At 49.1% G+C, this 18671-nt stretch overlaps 1 protein-coding gene across 1 annotated transcript in view; it reads left to right on the top strand.

Moving 5' to 3' along the window:
* Window positions 1–18328, top strand: part of LOC139254637 (Fc receptor-like protein 2) — a 37112-nt gene extending 18784 nt beyond the window's left edge. Inside the window, exons 5-9 of the mRNA XM_070873755.1 lie at window positions 2009–2314; window positions 6396–6506; window positions 14593–14658; window positions 17087–17118; window positions 18182–18328. Coding sequence (XP_070729856.1) covers window positions 2009–2314; window positions 6396–6506; window positions 14593–14658; window positions 17087–17118; window positions 18182–18328 — 662 coding nt within the window. The remainder of the gene's footprint in view (window positions 1–2008; window positions 2315–6395; window positions 6507–14592; window positions 14659–17086; window positions 17119–18181) is intronic.
* Window positions 18329–18671: the final 343 nt, after the last annotated feature.

Below are 18671 nucleotides of genomic sequence, written 5' to 3'. Positions count from 1 at the left end.
ACGGCCAGCAATTATGAAGGCCAATGGCCTTTGCTTGCCCAGGGGGAGTCGGAGTATAAGAGTAAGGAAGTCTTGCTACAAATGTACCTCACCCTGGAGCACTCCGCACAGTTTTGGTCTCCTTATGTCAGAAAGGACATTCTTGCCTTGGAGGTGGTATAACGGTTGGGTCACCAGATTGAGTCTTGATGTGAGCAGATTGTCCCATGAGGGAAGATTGGGCCGAAACTCCGTGGGGTTGAGAAGGATGAGAGATCATCCCATCGAAAGAAAGAAGCTTCTGAGGGGGATTGACGGGGTAGATGCAGGGAGGATGTCCCGCCCGTGCTGGAGGGTCTAGAACCAGGGCTCACACAGTCTCAGGAGAAGGGCTCGGCCATTTAGGACGGAGATGAGGAGGAATTTCGTCACTCAGAGGGAGCTGAATCTTTGGAATTCTCTGCCCCAGAGTGCGTTGGAAGCTGGGTCGTTGAGTATAGTCAAGGCTGAGCTCAACTTTTGGACTCGAGGGAAATTGGAGTTGATGTCACAGATCAGCCGTGATCTCATTGAGTGGTGGACCAAACTCGAGGGGCCGTTTGGCCGATGACTGCTCCTAATTCGTTTGTTTCTGTCTTGACAAGGGAAGGAAGACACATATTATAAGTACAAAAGAAATAGGAGCAGGAGTGGACCATTCGGCCCCTCGAGCCTGCTCCGCCATTTAATACGATCATGTCTAATCCCATCATGGACCCAGCTCCACTTCCCTGCCCTCCCCCTTACCGGTTAAGGAACTGTCTATCTCTGTCTTAAATATATTCAATGTCCCGGCTTCCACAGCTCTCTGAGGCAGCGAATTCCACAGATTTACAACCCTCTGAGAGAAGAAATTCCTCCTCATCTCAGTTTTAAATGGGCGGCCCCTTATTCTAAGACCATGCCCCCTAGTTCCAGTCTCCCCCATCAGTGGGAACATCCTCTCTGCATCCACCTTGTCGAGCCCCCCTCATAATCTGATACCTTTCGATAAGATCACCTCTCATTCTTCTGAACTCCAATGAGTAGAGGCCCAACCTCCTCAACCTTTCCTCATAAGTCAACCCCCTCATCCCCGGAATCGACCGAGTGAACCTTCTCTGAACTGCCTCCAAAGCAAAGTATATCCTTTCGTAAATACGGAGAGCAAAACTGCACGCAGTACTCCAGGTGTGGCCTCACCAATACCTTGTACATATTGAGTTGAAGAATTTGAGACAGATGTAGAGTCTATAAGAATCTGGATAGAAATTAATTTGGGTATCATCGACCAATGGTTATCATCATCTTAGGCAGTCCCTCGAATCGAGAACCACTTGCTTCCACATCAAAATGTTCACCGGTGTTACAATGAAGGGCCTGATATTCCGGATCCCGAACTGCATCCTGAAGGGTGGAAGATACCTGTGGGTGGATTGTTTTAACGTGGGGAGCCCGTTGCACACCAGCCACCACACGGGGCTTGACCGAGCCAGGTCTTGGTCCAGTGGCAAGGGTTGACCAAGACGACTGGAGACCAGCCCTGCCGCACGGACCCAGTGCGCGCACAACATATCGCACAGTGTGTGGGCTGGTCCCTTGGCTCCTCTGGGCCACGAACTCACGCCTCTCCCGGTCCCCGATCACGTCCCTCTGCAATCTCCCCTCGACAACGGACGGTACGGACAAGACACCTGTTATACGCACCGCGTGACATGCATTCCATTGACACATTGATGCCCTTAACATCCAAAACTCGATCGATCTCTGTCTTGATTGTATTCAATGACTGAGGCTTCACAGCCCTCTGAGGGGTAGAGAATTTCAAAGGTTCATCACCCTCTGAGTGAACAAGTTTCTCCTCATCTCCGTCTGAAATAACAGGTTGGAAGGTCGGGCTATCAGCAACTGCGTAGCGCATTTCGTAAACTCGGAACTTGTGGGGCCTGTCGCGGTCGCCATTGTTGTTTGTTTTGTCGGCTTGAAATGTACTTCTTGATTTTCTCCCCAGTCCCAGTGAGCTGCCCATCGCTCAGCTCGTCGTTGAATGGTTCCGCCGTTGCTGTTGGAGCCAGGGTGACGTTTGCCTGCAGGTCCCAGCGAGGCACGCGGCCCATCACCTATCAGCTCCACCGTGACCGCCATCTCCTCGCCAACACGACAGTGGCTGGCTCTGGGGCCGGGAATTTCACCGTTGCCGTGGGGTCAGAGGACCAAGGCGCCAATTATTCCTGCGGCGCTGCCAATGGGGTTGGCGATGTTGCCACCTGCAGCGGGACGATAACGCTCACTGTGTCAAGTGCCGACGATCTGCCAGGTACGACATAGGGCCACATCAGATATCCAGCACTGAAACTGGCCATCCGGCCCAGCCACTCCGTGTCGACCTTCATGCTCCACTCGAGCCTCCTCCCATCTTTCCTCATCTTAATCCATCGGCATAACCCTCTATTCCCTTCTCCCTCGTACGCTTGTCCATCAATAGGCAGTCCCTCGAAAGGAGGACGGTTCGCTTCCGCACCAAACAAGGACGCGTTTGCAGGCGTGTCAATGAAGGATCAAATATGCCAGGTCCAGAACTACATCCTGAAGGGCAGAAGATGCCTGTGCGTGGATTTATTTAACATGGGGTGGCTGTTGTGCAAAATCAAAGTATTGAGGGGTAATGTACTGACGTGGATAGAGAACTGGTCGGCAGACAGGAAGCAGAGAGTCGGGATCAACGGGTCCTTTTCAGAATGGCAGGCAGTGACTAGTGGGGTGCCGCAGGGCTCAGTGCTGGGACCCCAGCTCTTTACAATGTACATCAATGATTTAGACGAAGGAATAAGAACATAAGAATTAGGAACAGGAGTAGGCCATCTAGCCCCTCGAGCCTGCCTCCACCATTCAACAAGATCATGGCTGATCTGGCCGTGGACTCAGCTCCACTTACCCGCCCACTCCCCGTAACCCTTAATTCCCTTATTGGTTAAAAATCGATCGATCTGTGACTTGAATACATTCAATGAACTAGCCTCAACTGCTTCCCTGGGAAGAGAATTCCACAGATTCAGAACCCTCTGGGAGAAGAAATTCCTTCTCAATCGAGTGTAATATCTCCAAGTTTGCAGATGACACTAAGCTGGGTGGCGGTGTGAGCTGTGAGGAGGATGCTAAGAGGCTGCAGGGTGACTTGGACAGGTTAGGTGAGTGGGGCAAATGCATGGCAGATGCAGTATAATGTGGATAAATGTGAGGTTATCCACTTTGGGGGTAAAAACACAAAGGCAGATTATTATCTGAATGGTGGCAGATTAGGAAAAGGGGAGGTGCAACGAGACCTGGGTGTCATGGGACATCAGTCATTGAAAGTTGGCATGCAGGTACAGCAGGCGGTGAAGAAGGCAAATGGTATGTTGGCCTTCATAGCGAGAGGATTTGAGTATAGGAGCAGGGAGGTCTTACTGCAGTTGTACAGGGCCTTGGTGAGGCCTCACCTGGAATATTGTGTTCAGTTTTGGTCTCCTAATCTGAGGAAGGACATTCTTGCTATTTAGGGAGTGCAGCAAAGGTTCACCAGACTGATTCCCGGGATGGCAGGACTGACATATGAAGAAAGACTGGATCGACTAGGCTTGTATTCACTGGAATTTCGAAGAATGAGAGGGGATCTCATAGAAACATGTGAAATTGTGATGGGACGGGACAGGTTAGATGCGGGAAGAATGTTCCCGATATTTGGGAAGTCCAGAACCAGGGGACACAGTCTAAGGATAAGGGGTAAGCCATTTAGGACCGAGATGAGGAGAAACTTCTTCACTCAGAGAATTGTTAACTTATGGAATTCCCTGCCGCAGAGAGTTGTTGAGGCCAGTTCATTGGATATATTGAAGAGGGAGTTAGATGTGGCCCTTACGGTTAAGGGGATCAAGGGGTATGGAGAGAAAGCAGGAGTGGGGTACTGAGGGAATGATCAGCCCATGATCTTATTGAATGGTGGTGCAGGCTCGAAGGGCCGAATGGCCTGCTCCTGCACCTATTTTCTATGTTTCTATGTTGTACACCAGCCACCCCACGGGCTTGACAGAGCGAGGTCTTGGTCCAGTGGGTAAGGATTAACCAAGGACGACTGGAGACCTGCTCTGCTGCACGGGCCCAGTGCGCTCACATATCGCACAGTGTGGGCTGTCCCTGGGTCCGCGAACTCGCGCCTCTCCTGGGCGCCCCCGATCACGTCCCTCCACAATCTCTCGCTGCCCCTTCACCCTGACCTCGTCGCTCCTGCTCTCCCTGCCCACGATCCAATCAGCGGCCGGGAACTTGACGCTGCCTTTCGCCCTGCTGCACCGTCTCGCCTTGCTCCCCGATGTAGTACACCACGAGGCCTTTTGTTTGTGCAGCCTTCCCTTAAAAGCATCGCTACTGTAAGCCTTCTGTCGCGCAGTGGTTATAAAAGCAGAGAAGTCTTCCTCCCATTATTGGTGACTGGTAGGGTGCCGCAGGGATCAGTGCTGGGGCCCCAACTATTTACAATCTATATTAGCGACTTGGAAGAAGGGACCGAGTGTAACGTAGTCAAGTTTTCTGACGATACAAAGATGGGAGGAAAAGCAATGTGTGAGGAGGACACAAAATCTGCAAAGGGACACAGACAGTCTCAGTGAGTGGGCAAAAATTTGGCCGATGGAGTATAATGTGGGAAAGTGTGAGGTCATGCACTTGGGCAGAAAAAATCAAAGAGCAAGTTATTATTTAAACGGAGAAAGATTACAAAGTGCCGCAGTACAGCGGGACCTGGGGGTTACTTGTACATGAAACACAAAAGGTTAGTATGCAGGTACAGCAAGTGATCAGGAAGGGCCAATGGTATCTTGGCCTTTATTGCAAAGGGGATGGAGTATAAAAGCAGGGAAGTCTTGCTCCAGTTATACAGGGTATTGGTGAGGCCACACCTGGAGTGCTGCGTGCAGTTTTGCTCTCCGTATTTACGAAAGGATACACTTTGCTTTGGAGGCAGTTCAGAGAAGGTTCACTCGGTTGATTCCGGGGATGAGGGGGTTGACTTATGAGGAAAGGTTGAGGAGGTTGGGCCTCTACTCATTGGAATTGAGAAGAATGAGAGGTGATCTTATCGAAAGGTATCAGATTATGAGGGGGGCTCGACAAGGTGGATGCAGAGAGGATGTTTCCACTGATGGGGGAGACTAGAACTAGGGGGCATGGTCTTAGAATAAGGGGCCGCCCATTTAAAACTGAGATGAGGAGGAATTTCTTCTCTCAGAGGGTTGTAAATCTGTGGAACTCGCTGCCTCAGAGAGCTGTGGAAGCCGGGACATTGAATATATTTTAGACAGAGACAGACAGTTTCTTAACCGGTAAGGGGGAGGGCAGGGAAGTGGAGCTGGGTCCATGATCGGATCAGCCATGATGGTATTAAATGGTGGAGCAGGCTCGAGGGGCAGAATGGCCCACTCCTGCTCCTATTTCTTATGTTCTTAAGTTTCTTATATTCTTGTAAAATCACATCTGGTTCACTCATGTCCTTCAGGGAAGGAAGGACCTCAACTGTCCTTACCCGCTCTGGCCGATATGTGACTCCAGAACCACAGCAATGTGGTTGACTCTAGTCGCCCCTCTGAAATGGCCCAGCGAGTCACTCAGTTCACAAGAAGGTGGCTCAGCACCACCTTCTCGAGGGCAACTAGGGAACTGGCAATAAACGCCAGCTCGACCATGTACAGTAGACACCTCAAGTCACTGGAGAAATACCACCAACGCTGTCTCCGCAAGATCCTGCAAATCCCCCGGGAGGACAGACACACCAACGTTAGCGTCCTCGACCAGGCCCAACATCCCCAGCATCGAAGCACTGACCACACTCGACCAGCTCCGCTGGGCAGGGCCACATTGTCCACTCGTCCCCCAGACACGAGACTCCCCAAAGCGAGCGCTCTTCTCGGAACTCCTTCACGGGCAAGCGAGCCAAAGGTGGGCAGAGGAAACGTTACAAGGGACACACCCCTTCCCTGATAAAGTGCAACATCCCCCACCCACACCTGGGAGTCCCTGGCCCAAAGACCAGTCCGCCCTAAGTGGAGGAAGTGCATCCGGGAGGGCGCTGAGCACCTCGAGTCTCGTCGCCAATTGCGAGCACGCAGAAAGCAAGCGCAGGCAGCGGAAGGAGCGTGCGGCAAGCCTGTCCCACCCTCCCCTTCCCTCAACGTCTATCTGTCCCACCCTGTGACAGGGACTGTGGCTCCCGTATTGGACTGTTCAGTCACCCGCGAACTCGTGTTAGAGTGGGAGCAAGTCTTCCTCGATTCCGAGGGACTGCCTCTGATGATGACGGTGCTCCCTCAGTACTGCCCCTCCGACAGCCCCGATTTGTAATCCTTTTCCCTGGTTTTATTTTCCAGTTGCCGCCTCCAATTCCACCGTGCTGGTCTGTGTGTTGGCCGTGACGTCCGCCGTGGTTCTGGCTCTGGTAATTCTCACCGTTGTCTGCAAAACTCGACGTAAACTGAAAGGTACGATCGCCCGCTGCCGGACCCAGGACAGGCCATTTTCTTCGGAGCCGTTTGGCGACTGTCTGGGAATGCAAACTCACGGAGTTTGCTCAGGATCGGGAAACATCACACGTTGTAAAAGCTAATTCTTTCCTTAAAGCCGCACTGGTGTAACGGAAGGATCGGAAATTCATCTTGCACTGTAGCGACAAAACGCTCAGTATCAAGTCGAGCGCCTGTTGTACACCCCACACCTGAATATTGGGCGGGGCATACATCTGGTGGTCGACACACTTTTCCACTGGATTCTGTTGACGCGTCGAAGAAGGATTGGCACTGGAATGGGAACACATTACCCGAAATTTTCATTATTTGTCAGACTTAGCTTACAATATATCAGCACGGATCGAGGATTGGTTGACTAACAGAAAACAGAGAGTCGGGATAAATGGTTCATTCTCGGGTTGGCAATCAGTAACTAGTGGGGTGCCACAGGGATCAGTGCTGGGGCCCCAACTATTTACAATCTATATTAACGACTTGGAAGAAGGGACCGAGTGTAATGTAGCCAACTTTGCTGATGATACAGACATGGGCGGGAAAGCAAGGTGTGAGGAGGACACAAAAAATCTGCAAAGGGACACAGACAGGCTCAGTGAGTGGGCAAAAATTTGGCCGATGGAGCACAATGTTGGAAAGTGTGAAGTTCTCCACTTTGGCAAAAATAAGAGTAAAGCCAGTTATAATTTAAACGGAGCAAGATCGCAAAGTGCTGCAGTACAGCGGGACCTGGGGGTTACTTGTACATGAAACACAAAAGGTTAGTATGCAGGTACAGCAAGTGATCAGGAAGGGCCAATGGTATCTTGGCCTTTATTGCAAAGGGGATGGAGTATAAAAGCAGGGAAGTCTTGCTCCAGTTATACAGGGTATTGGTGAGGCCACACCTGGAGTACTGCGTGCAGTTTTGCTCTCCGTATTAACGAAAGGATATACTTTGCTTTGGAGGCAGTTCAGAGAAGGTTCACTCGGTCGATTCCGGGGATGAGGGGGTTGACTTATGAGGAAAGGTTGAGGAGGTTGGGTCTCTACTCATTGGAATTCAGAAGAATGAGAGGTGATCTTATCGAAATGTATCAGATTATGAGGGGGGCTCGACAAGGTGGATGCAGAGAGGATGTTCCCACTGATGGGGGAGACTAGAACTAGGGGGCATGGTCTTAGAATAAGGGGCCGCCCATTTAAAACTGAGATGAGGAGGAATTTCTTCTCTCAGAGGGTTGTAAATCTGTGGAACTCGCTGCTTCAGAGAGCTGTGGAAGCCGGGACATTGAATATATTTAAGACAGAGATAGACAGTTCCTTAACCGATAAGGGGACGGGCAGGGAAGTGGAGCTGGGTCCATGATCGGATCAGCCATGATGGTATTAAATGGCGGAGCAGGCTCGAGGGGCCGAATGGCCCACTCCTGGCCCCGATTTCCTATGTTCTTAAGTTGCCAATTATATGCGTTATTTTAAGTGCAGATACTTTGCTGTTAATTACTGTACCTGCAATCTCTTCTCAAGCTTGTTTCTTTCTCCTCTTATTCAGAGAACACAGATAATTCCATCCAGTCTGGGTAAGATCTCCCTTGGTACATTTCATTCACACTATTTTTTGCAAACCGTTAAAAAAAGAATTAGCCATTGACGGCCTTAAAACATATCAATGTCCTTTACTTTTTGCAACGTATTAACTTGTTCCAGTGTTTGAAGGGCACAGCTATTTTGCACACTGATGTGATCCCCACCAGATCAACTTTTTTGATAGTTTTAACGTTGATTGGGTGATCAATATTGGCCAGGACTTCTGGGAGAAGTCCCCAGCTGACTGAAACATTGCTCGTGGGATCATTTTACATCCACCTGAGAGGGCAGACGGGGCCTCGGTTCAACCTCTCAGCCGAAAGACGGCCCCTCCGACAGTGCGGCACTCCCTCAGTACTGCCCCTCCGACAGTGCGGCGCTCCCTCAGTACTGCCCCTCCGACAGTACGGCGCTCCCTCAGTACTGCCCCTCCGACAGTGCGGCGCTCCCTCAGTACTGCCCCTCCGACAGTACGGCACTCCCTCAGTACTGTCCCTCCGACAGTGCGGCGCTCCCTCAGTACTGTCCCTCCGACAGTGCGGCGCTCCCTCAGTACTGTCCCTCCGACAGTACGGCGCTCCCTCAGTACTGCCCCTCCGACAGTGCGGCACTCCCTCAGTACTGCCCCTCCGACAGTACGGCGCTCCCTCAGTACTGCCCCTCCGACAGTACGGCGCTCCCTCAGTACTGCCCCTCCGACAGTGCGGCGCTCCCTCAGTACTGCCCCTCCGACAGTGCAACACTCCCTCAGTACTGCCCCTCCGACAGTACGGTGCTCTCTCAGTACTGCCCCTCCGACAGTGCAACACTCCCTCAGTACTGCCCGTCCAACAGTGCAACACTCCCTCAGTACTGCCCCTCCGACAGTGCGGTGCTCCCTCAGTACTGCCCCTCCGACAGTGCGGTGCTCCCTCAGTACTGCCCCTCCGACAGTGCGGTGCTCCCTCAGTACTGCCCCTCCGACAGTGCGGTGCTCCCTCAGTACTGCCCCTCCGACAGTGCGGCGCTCCCTCAGTACTGCAATGAAATGTCAGCTTAGAGCACGTGCTGTAATCTCCGGAGTGCGATCATTATGATGCCAACTTTAACCCTGATAATGTGCAATCGTTGATACTGGTGTCCTGTTGCATGAACAGGAAAATCGGGAAAGGTGTAGCACTGGCCCGATTTTGGCCATTTTACACTATTGTTCTGGTCTATAGATGGACCATTGCAAAAGGGACTTTAGAGTGAGTTGAAATGCAATCTCTCCAATGATATAATTAACTTTGATGATTATTGAACGCCTGATATCCCAAACAACATTGTAACATCTGCCATTGCCCCATGACCACGGCCAGATTTAACTGATTTGGGACCTGGCTCTGAACCCAGACCATTGCTTCCCACCAAGGACCAAGCTGACCGTACTGCTAGCTTTAATATCGTCTCTATTGTCGAACTTAGTTGTGGACGTTCTGTGAAATTCATCTCAGTTTGCGTTCGATCCGTTGTTAACTGTCTCCCCTGTCAAACAATTGTTTCAGAGCTAACAGAACTATAAGGAGTTCTTCGCAACGCAACAGTAGCAGACCTGCAGGTAAGGTGTATTATCTCTGTATCTCTGTGTGTATAAATCTGTCTGTCTGTCTCTCTGTCTGTCTCTCTGTCTGTCTCTCTGTCTGTCTCTCTGTCTGTCTCGCGGTCTGTCTGTCTATATATCTGCCTAATGTCTGTCTGTCTCTCGGTCTGTCTATGTATCTGCCTAATATCTGTCTGTCTCTCTGTCTGTCTCTCGGTCTGTCTCTCTGCCTGTCTCTCTCTCTATCTGTCTCGCGGTCTGTCTGTCTATATATCTGCCTAATGTCTGTCTGTCTCTCTGTCTGTCTGTCTATATATCTGCCTAATGTCTGTCTGTCTCTCTGTCTGTCTCTCTGTCTGTCTATGTATCTGCCTAATATCTGTCTGTCTCTCTGTCTGTCTCTGTCTGTCTATATATCTGCCTAATTTCTGTCTGTCTCTCTGTCTGTCTCTCTGTCTGTCTGCCTATATATCTGCCTAATGTCTGTCTGTCTCTCTCTGTCTGTCTGCCTGTCTCTCGGTCTGTCTATATATCTGCCTAATGTCTGTCTGTCTCTCTGTCTGTCTCTTGGGCTGTCTGTCTATATATCTGCCTAATGTCTGTCTGTCTCTCTCTGTCTGGCTCTCTGTCTGTCTCTCTGTCTGTCTCTCTGTCTGTCTTTCTATATATCTGCCTAATGTCTGTCTCTCTGTCTGCCTGTCTGTCTATATCATCATCGGCAGACCCTCGAAATAGAGGAAGACTTGCTTCCACTACTAAAGTGAATCCTTTGGTGGCTGAACAGTCCATTGAGAGCAACAGACCCTGTCACAGGTGGGACAGACATTCGTAGGGGAAAGGGGGGGAGTGGGACTATCTTTCTATCTGCCCAATGTCCGTCTGTCTCTCTGTCTGTCTGTCTATATATCTGCCTAATGTCTGTCTGTCTCTCTGTCTGTCTGTCTATATATCCGCCTAATGTCTGACTGTCTCTCTGTCTGTCTGTCTATATATCCGCCTAATGTCTGTCTCTCTGTCTGTCTGTCTATATATCTGATAATGTCTGTCTGTCTCTCTGTCTGTCTGTGTATATATCTGCCTAATGTCTGTCTGTCTCTCTGTCTGTCTCTCTGTCTGTCTCTCTGTCTGCCTGTCTATATATCTGCCTAAAGTCTGTCTGTCTCTCTGTCTGTCTGTCTATATATCTGCCTAATGTCTGTCTGTCTCTCTGTCTGTCTCTCTGTCTGTCTCTCTGTCTGTTTGTCTATATATCTGCCTAATGTCAGTCTGTCTCTCTGTCTGTCTCTCTGTCTGTCTCTCTGTCTGTCTGTCTATATATCTGCCAAATGTCTGTCTGTCTCTCTGACTCTCTGTCTGTCCCTCTGTCTGTCTGTCTATATATCTGCCTAATGTCTGTCTGTCTCTCTATCTGTCTGTCTATATATCTGCCTAATGTCTGTCTGTCTCTCTCTGTCTGTCTGCCTGTCTCTCTGTCTGTCTCTCGGTCTGTCTATATATCTGCCTAATGTCCGTCTGTCTCTCTGTCTGTCTCGCTGTCTGTCTCTTGGACTGTCTGTCTATATATCTGCCTAATGTCTGTCTGTCTCTCTCTGTCTGTCTGTCTATCTGCCTGTCGCTCTGTCTCTCTCTGTCTGTCTCTCTGTCTATCTGTCTGTCTCTCTGCCTGTCTGTCTATATATCTGCCTCATGTCTGTCTGTCTGTCTCTCTGTCTGTCTCTCTGTCTGTCTCTCTGTCTGTCTCTCTCTCTGTCTGTCTCTCTGCCTGTCTCTTGGTCTGTCTGTCTATATATCTGCCTAATGTCTGTGTGTCTCTCTGTCTGTCTATCTGCCTGTCTCTCTGTCTGTCTCTCTGTCTATCTGTCTATATATCTGCCTAATGTCTGTCTGTCTCTCTGTCTGTCTGTCTATATATCTGCCTAATGTCTGTCTGTCTCTCTGTCTGTCTGTCTATATATCTGCCTAATATCTGTCTGTCTCTCTGTCTGTCTCTCTGTCTGTCTTTCTATATATCTGCCTAATGTCTGTCTGTCTCTCTGTCTGTCTCTCTGTCTGTCTGTCTATATATCTGCCTAATGTCTGTCTGTCACTCTGTCTGTCTCTCTGTCTGTCTGTCTATATATCTGCCTAATGTCTGTCTGTCTCTCTGTCTGTCTTCTGTCTGTCTCTCTGTCTGTCTGTCTATATATCTGCCTAATGTCTGTCTGTCTCTCTGTCTGTCTCTCTGTCTGTTTGTCTATATATCTGCCTAATGTTGGTCTGTCTCTCTGTCTGTCTCTCTGTCTGTCTGTCTATATATCTGCCTAATGTCTGTCTGTCTCTTTGTCTCTCTGTCTGTCTCTCTGTCTGTCTGTCTATATATCTGCCTAATGTCTGTCTGTATCTCTGTCTGTCTCTCTGTCTGTCTGTCTATATATCTGCCTAATGTCTGTCTGTCTCTCTCTGTCTGTCTGCCTGTCTCTCTGTCTGTCTCTCGGTCTGTCTATATATCTGACTAATGTCTGTCTGTCTCTCTGTCTGTCTCGCTGTCTGTCTCTTGGTCTGTCTGTCTATATATCTGCCTAATGTCTATCTGTCTCTCTATGTCTGTCTGTCTATCTGCCTGTCTCTCTGTCTTTCTCTGTCTGTCTCTTGTCTATCTGCCTGTCTCTCTGCCTGTCTGTCTATATATCTGCCTCATGTCTGTCTGTCTGTCTCTCTGTCTGTCTCTCTGTCCGTCTGTCTCTCTGTCTGTCTGTCTCTCTATCTGTCTCTCTGTCTGTCTCTCTGCCTGTCTCTTGGTCTGTCTGTCTATATATCTGCCTAATGTCTGTGTGTCTCTCTCTGTCTGTCTATCTGCCTGTCTCTCTCTCTCTCTCTGTCTCTCTCTGTCTGTCTCTCTGTCTATCTGCCTGTCTCTCTGCCTGTCTGTCTATATATCTGCCTCATGTCTGTCTGTCTGCCTGTCTCTCTGTCTATATATCTGCCTCATGTCTGTCTGTCTCTCTGTCTGTCTCTCTGTCTGTATGTCTCTGTCTCTCTGTCTGTCTCTCTGTCTCTCTGTCTCTGTCTCTCTGTCTGTCTGTCTCTGTTTCTCTGTCTGTCTGTGTCTCTGTTTCTCTGTCTGTGCCTATGTCTGTCTCTCTCTCTGTCTCTCTGTCTGTCTGTCTATATATCTGCCCAATGTCTGTCTGTCTCTCTGTCTGTCTCTCTGTCTGTCTGTCTGTATATTTGCCTAATGTTTGTCTACCTGTCTGCCCGTCTGTCTGCCTATCGATATATCTGCCCTGTGTCTGTCTATTTGCCGAGCTGTGTGCCTGGTTGCTATCTCTGCCTGTCATCTCTCGATACAATGGCCCAGAAATCGCGATCAGGGAGTTTTTGTGGTCGGCTGCCTCCGACCTGTAAAATGTCGATAAATCTAGCTGGTGGTCAGTGAGGAAGAGAGACCTCTGGTCCTGGGCTACTGCATGAAGTCCTGTGGAGAGGCCGAGGTATTACGCTCACCGCCACCACGTGGGCCGACAAAACCAGTCCACATCGGGGTATTCCCATTCAAAACTGTGAACGAGAATACCCCCAAAAAACACACAAGCACTTATAATATATATCTTTTAAATCACATGTTAAAAAGTAAAACACATTTGAATTGAATTAATTATTTAAAACAAAAATTTAATGTTTTGAAAAATGTCAATATTTTAAAGAGCCTAAAAATAAATTTACCTTCTTTTAACAAGATTTTAAATGTTAACATTATTGAATAAATGTATTCTTCTGTCCTTTAAAAGTCTCAGGCTGATAAAAACAGAGAGTCGGGATAAATGGTTCATTCTCGGGTTGTCAATCAGTAACTAGTGGGGTGCCACAGGGATCAGTGCTGGGGCCCCAACTATTTACAATCTATATTAACGACTTGGATGAAGGGACTGACTAATGTAGCCAAGTTTGCTGATAATACAAGCTGGGTGGGAAAGCAATGTGTGAGGAGGACACAAAGAATGTGCAAAGGGATATAGACAGGCCAATTAGTGGGCAAAAATCCGACAGATGGAGTATAACGTGAGAAAGTGTGAGGTTATCTACTTTCGTAGGAATAATAAAAAAACAAATTAGAATTTAAACGGAGAAAGATTGCAAAATGCTGCAGTACAGCGGGACCTGGGGGTTACTTGTGCATAAAACACAAAAGGATAGTATGCAGGTACAGCAAGTGATCAGGAAGGGCCAATGGTATCTTGGCCTTTATTCAAAGGGGATGGAGTATAAAAGCAGGGAAGTCTTGCTCCAGTTATACAGGGTATTGGTGAGGCCACACCTGGAGTACTGCGTGCAGTTTTGCTCTCCGTATTTACGAAAGGATATACTTTGCATTGGAGGCAGTTCAGAGAAGGTTCACTCGGATGATTCCGGGGATGAGGGGGTTGACTTATGAGGAAAGGTTGAGGAGGTTGGGCCTCTACTCATTGGAATTCAGAAGAATGAGAGGTAATCTTATCGAAACGTATCAGATTATGAGGGGGGCTCGACAAGGTGGATGCAGAGAGGATGTTTCCACTGATGGGGGAGACTAGAACTAGGGGGCATGGTCTTAGAATAAGGGGCCGCCCATTTAAAACTGAGATGAGGAGGAATTTCTTCTCTCAGAGGGTTGTAAATCTGTAGAATTCGCTGCCTCAGAGAGCTGTGGAAGCCGGGACATTGAATATATTTAAGACAGAGATAGACAGTTTCTTAACCGATAAGGGGGCGGGCAGGGAAGTGGAGCTGGGTCCATGATCGGATCAGCCATGATCCTATTAAATGGCGGAGCAGGCTCGAGGGGCCGAATGGCCAACTCCTGCTCCTATTTCTTATGTTCTTATATGCGCCTGTCAGAATCATGAGATGACAAACTGTTGGATGGCAAGTAACCTTGATATTTATTCTTTCGTTATTCAGAAAATAGTGGCTCTCCTCGTGCCGAAACTGTTTACGCTGTGGTCCAAACGAAGAGGAACGCAGATGGTACTGAATGAGAAATGACTTTGCCTAGTTCTGTCACTGGGTGACACAAGGATATGTGACTGTCTCTTCTGAGAATGAGTTATTTGTTAATATTACTTGTTCGTTCCTGGGATGTGGGCATCGCTGGCAAGGCCGGCATTTATTGCCCGTCCCTAATTGCCCCTTGAGAAGGTGGTGGTGAGCCGCCTTCTTGAACCGCTGCAGTCCCGTGTGGTGAAGGTGCTCCCACAGTGCTGTTAGGGAGGGGGTTCCATGATTTTGAACCAGCGGCGTTGAAGGAACAGCCGATATATCCCCAAGTCGGGATGGTGTCATTGAAAGTTGGCATGCAGGCACATCAGGCGGTGAAGAAGGCAAATGGCGTTTCAAGTATAGGAGCAGGGAGGTCTTACTGCAGTTGTACAGGGCCTTGGTGAGGCCACACCTGGAATATTGTGTTCAGTTTTGGTCTCCTAATCTGAGGAATAACATTCTTGCTATTGAGGGAGTGCAGCGAAGGTTCACCAGACTGATTCCCGGGATGGCAGGACTGACATATGAAGAAAGACTGGATCGGCTGGGCTTATATTCACTGGAATTTAGAAGAATGAGAGGGGATCTCATAGAAACATATCAAATTCTGACGGGACTGGACAGGTTAGATGCAGGAAGAATGTTCCCGATGTTGGGGAGGTCCAGAACCAGGGCTCACAGTCTAAGGATAAGGGGTAAGCCATTTAGGACCGAGATGAAGAGAAACTTCTTCACTCAGAGAATTGTGAACCTGTGGAATTCTCTACCACAGAAAGTTGTTGGGGGCCAGTTCGTTGGATATATTCAAAAGGGAGTTAGATGTGGCCCTTATGGCTAAAGGGATCAGGGGGGTATGGAGAGAAGGCAGGAGTGGGGTACTGAAGTTGCATGATCAGCCCATGATCATATTGAATGGTGTTGCAGGCTCGAAGGGCCCAATGGCCTACTCCTGCACCTATTTTCTGTGTTTCTATGTTTCGATGTTCAGTTCCATTGGCAGCTCCTCAGATAACGGAGCAGTCTGTGCCCGCATGCAGCAAGACCTGGACGACATTCAGGCTCGGGCTGATGAGTGTCAAGTAACATTCGTGCCACACAAGTGCCAGGCAACGTCCATCTCCAACGAGCGAGAGTCCAACCACTGCCCCTTGATATTCAATCGCCGAATCCCCCCACCCTCAACATCCTGGGGGGAGTCACCATTGACCAGAAACTTAACTGGACCAGCCACATAAGTACGATGGCGACAACAGCAGGCCAGAGGCTGGGCATTCTGCGTCAAGTGTCTCACCTCCTGACTCCATCAAAGCCTTTCCACCATCTGCAACCCACAAGTCAGGAGTGTGATGGAACGCCCTCCATTTGCCTGGATGAGTTGCAGCTCCAACAAACACTCGGGAGGCTCGGTGCCGTCCAGGACAAAGCAGGCCGCTCGATGGGCAGCCTACCCACCGCCTCCAACCCTCGCTCCCTCCACCACCGGCGCACCGTGGCTGCAGTGTGCACCATCTACAAGATGCATTCCCTCAGTACCCCACTCCTGCCTTCTCTCCACACCCCCTGATCCCTTTAGCCGTAAGGGCCACATCTAACTCCCTTTTGAATATATCCAACGAACTGGCCCCCAACAACTTTCTGTGGTAGAGAATTCCACAGGTTCACAATTCTCTGAGTGAAGAAGTTTCTCCTCATCTCGGTCCTAAATGGCTTACCCCTTATCCTTAGACTGTGAGCCCTGGTTCTGGACTTCCCCAACATCGGGAACATTCTTCCTGCATCTAACCTGTCCAATCCCATCAGAATTTTATATGTTTCTATGAGATCCCCCTCTCATTCTTCTAAATTCCAGTGAATATAAGCCTAGTCGATCCAGTCTTTCTTCATATGTCAGTCCTGCCATCCCGGGAATCAGTCTGGTGAACCTTCGCTGCACTCCCTCAATAGCAAGAATGTCCTTCCTCAGATTAGCAAGAATGTCCTTCCTCAGATTAGGAGACCAAAACTGAACACAATATTCCAGGTGAGGCCTCACCAAGGACCTGTACAACTGCAGTAAGACGTCCCTGCTCCTATACTCAAATCCCCTAGCTATGAAGGCCAACATGTCATTTGCCTTCTTCACCGCCTGCTGTACCTGCATGGCCAACTTTCAATGACTGATGTACCATGACACCCAGGTCTCGTTGCACCTCCCCTTTTCCTAATCTGTCACCATTCAGATAATAATCTGCCTACCTGTTTTTGCCCCCAAAGTGGATAACCTCCCATTTATCCACATTATGTGCTGGATTCCGCCACCATTGAGGATAAATTGTTGATCTTAACTAATGCACTGTGAAGATGGATCGGGGCGATGATGGGTTGTGGAATATAACCCATGCAAGACGTTAACAACTTACTCATTTGTTTGTTCCAGGTCGTGATAACAATGGTGTAAGAATCAATCCAGTAAGTCTCTCTTTTAATAATGAAAGGTTGGTGGGAATCATTGCACTATGCAATGAACCTGGATTGATCAAATTAAATTAGCCTGGGAGTAACCAGTAAGAACACAAGGAATAGGTGCAGGAGTGGGCCATTCGGCCCCTCGAGCCTGCTCCGCCATTTAATACGATCGTGGCTGATCCGATCATGGACCCAGCTCCACTTCCCTGCCCGCCCCCTTATCGGTTAAGAAACTGTCTATCTCTGTCTTAAATATATTCAATGTCCCGGCTTCCACAGCTCTCTGAGGCAGCGAGTTCCACAGATTTACAACCCTCTGAGAGAAGAAATTCCTCCTCATCTCAGTTTTAAATGGGCGGCCCCTTATTCTAAGACCATGCCCCCTAGTTCTAGTCTCCCCCATCAGTGGGAACATCCTCTCTGCATCCACCTTGTCGAGCCCCCTCATAATCTGATACGTTTCCATATGATCACCTCTCATTCTTCTGAATTCCAATGAGTAGAGGCCCAACCTCCTCAACCTTTCCTCATAAGTCAACCCCCTCATCCCCGGAATCAACCGAGTGAACCTTCTCTGAACTGCCTCCAAAGCAAAGTGTATCCTTTCGTAAATACGGAGAGCAAAACTGCACGCAGTACTCCAGGTGTGGCCTCACCAATACCCTGTGTAACTGGAGCAAGACTTCCCTGCTTTTATACTCCATCCCCCTTTGCAATAAAGGCCAAGATACCATTGGCCCTTCCTGATCACTTGCTGTACCTGCAGACTAACCTTTTGTGTTTCATGCACAAGTAACCCCCAGGTCCCGCTGTACTGCAGCACTTTGCAATCTTTCTCCATTTAAATAATAACTTGCTCTTTGATTTTTTTTCTGCCAAAGTGCATGACCTCACACTTTCCCACATTATACTCCATCGGACAAATTTTTGCCCACTCACTGAGCCTGTCTGTGTCCTTTTGCAGATTTTGTGTCCTCCTCACACATTGCTTTTCCTCCCATCTTTGTATCGTCAGCAAACTTGCCAACGTTGCACGTTTATTGAGTCGCTGTTAATTTCCTTTCAGAGACACGCTGGAGCCTCTGACTATTATGTCACTTATGCACAGCTGAACTTTCCTCAGATGGAAAACAGCCGAGCTCCTGGACAGCGGGATACGGCAGCAGGAACGTCGGAGTCCGCAGGAATCTACCAAAATTTCCGGACGACCTAGTGGATGGTTCAATTTCCTGCCGCAGTGTGAAGACGGTTTTTGCCGAGGGAAGTGATTGGAAGGAGAAAGGGTGAAATCTTTGCCTTGCTACCACAAATGCAGCACATCTTTACTTGACCCTCCAGGTCCAGAACCTCGTTCCTTCTCTGTCTTGTCATCATCATCATCGGTGGTCCCTCGACCGAGGAGGACTTGCCTCAACATGAGTTCACAGATGTTTCGATGAAACATCGAAACATAGAAAACAGGTGCATGAGCCGGCCATTGGCCCCTTCGAGCCTGCCCCACCATTCAATATGATCATTCCCTCAGTACCCCATTCCTGCCTTCTCTCCATACCCCC

Source organism: Pristiophorus japonicus, unplaced genomic scaffold (genome assembly GCF_044704955.1).
Source record: "Pristiophorus japonicus isolate sPriJap1 unplaced genomic scaffold, sPriJap1.hap1 HAP1_SCAFFOLD_560, whole genome shotgun sequence".
In the NCBI taxonomy this organism is placed as follows: Eukaryota; Metazoa; Chordata; class Chondrichthyes; family Pristiophoridae; genus Pristiophorus; species Pristiophorus japonicus.
The sequence above is the reverse complement of the archived record's forward strand: the minus strand, read 5'-3'. Positions and strand labels throughout refer to the sequence as shown.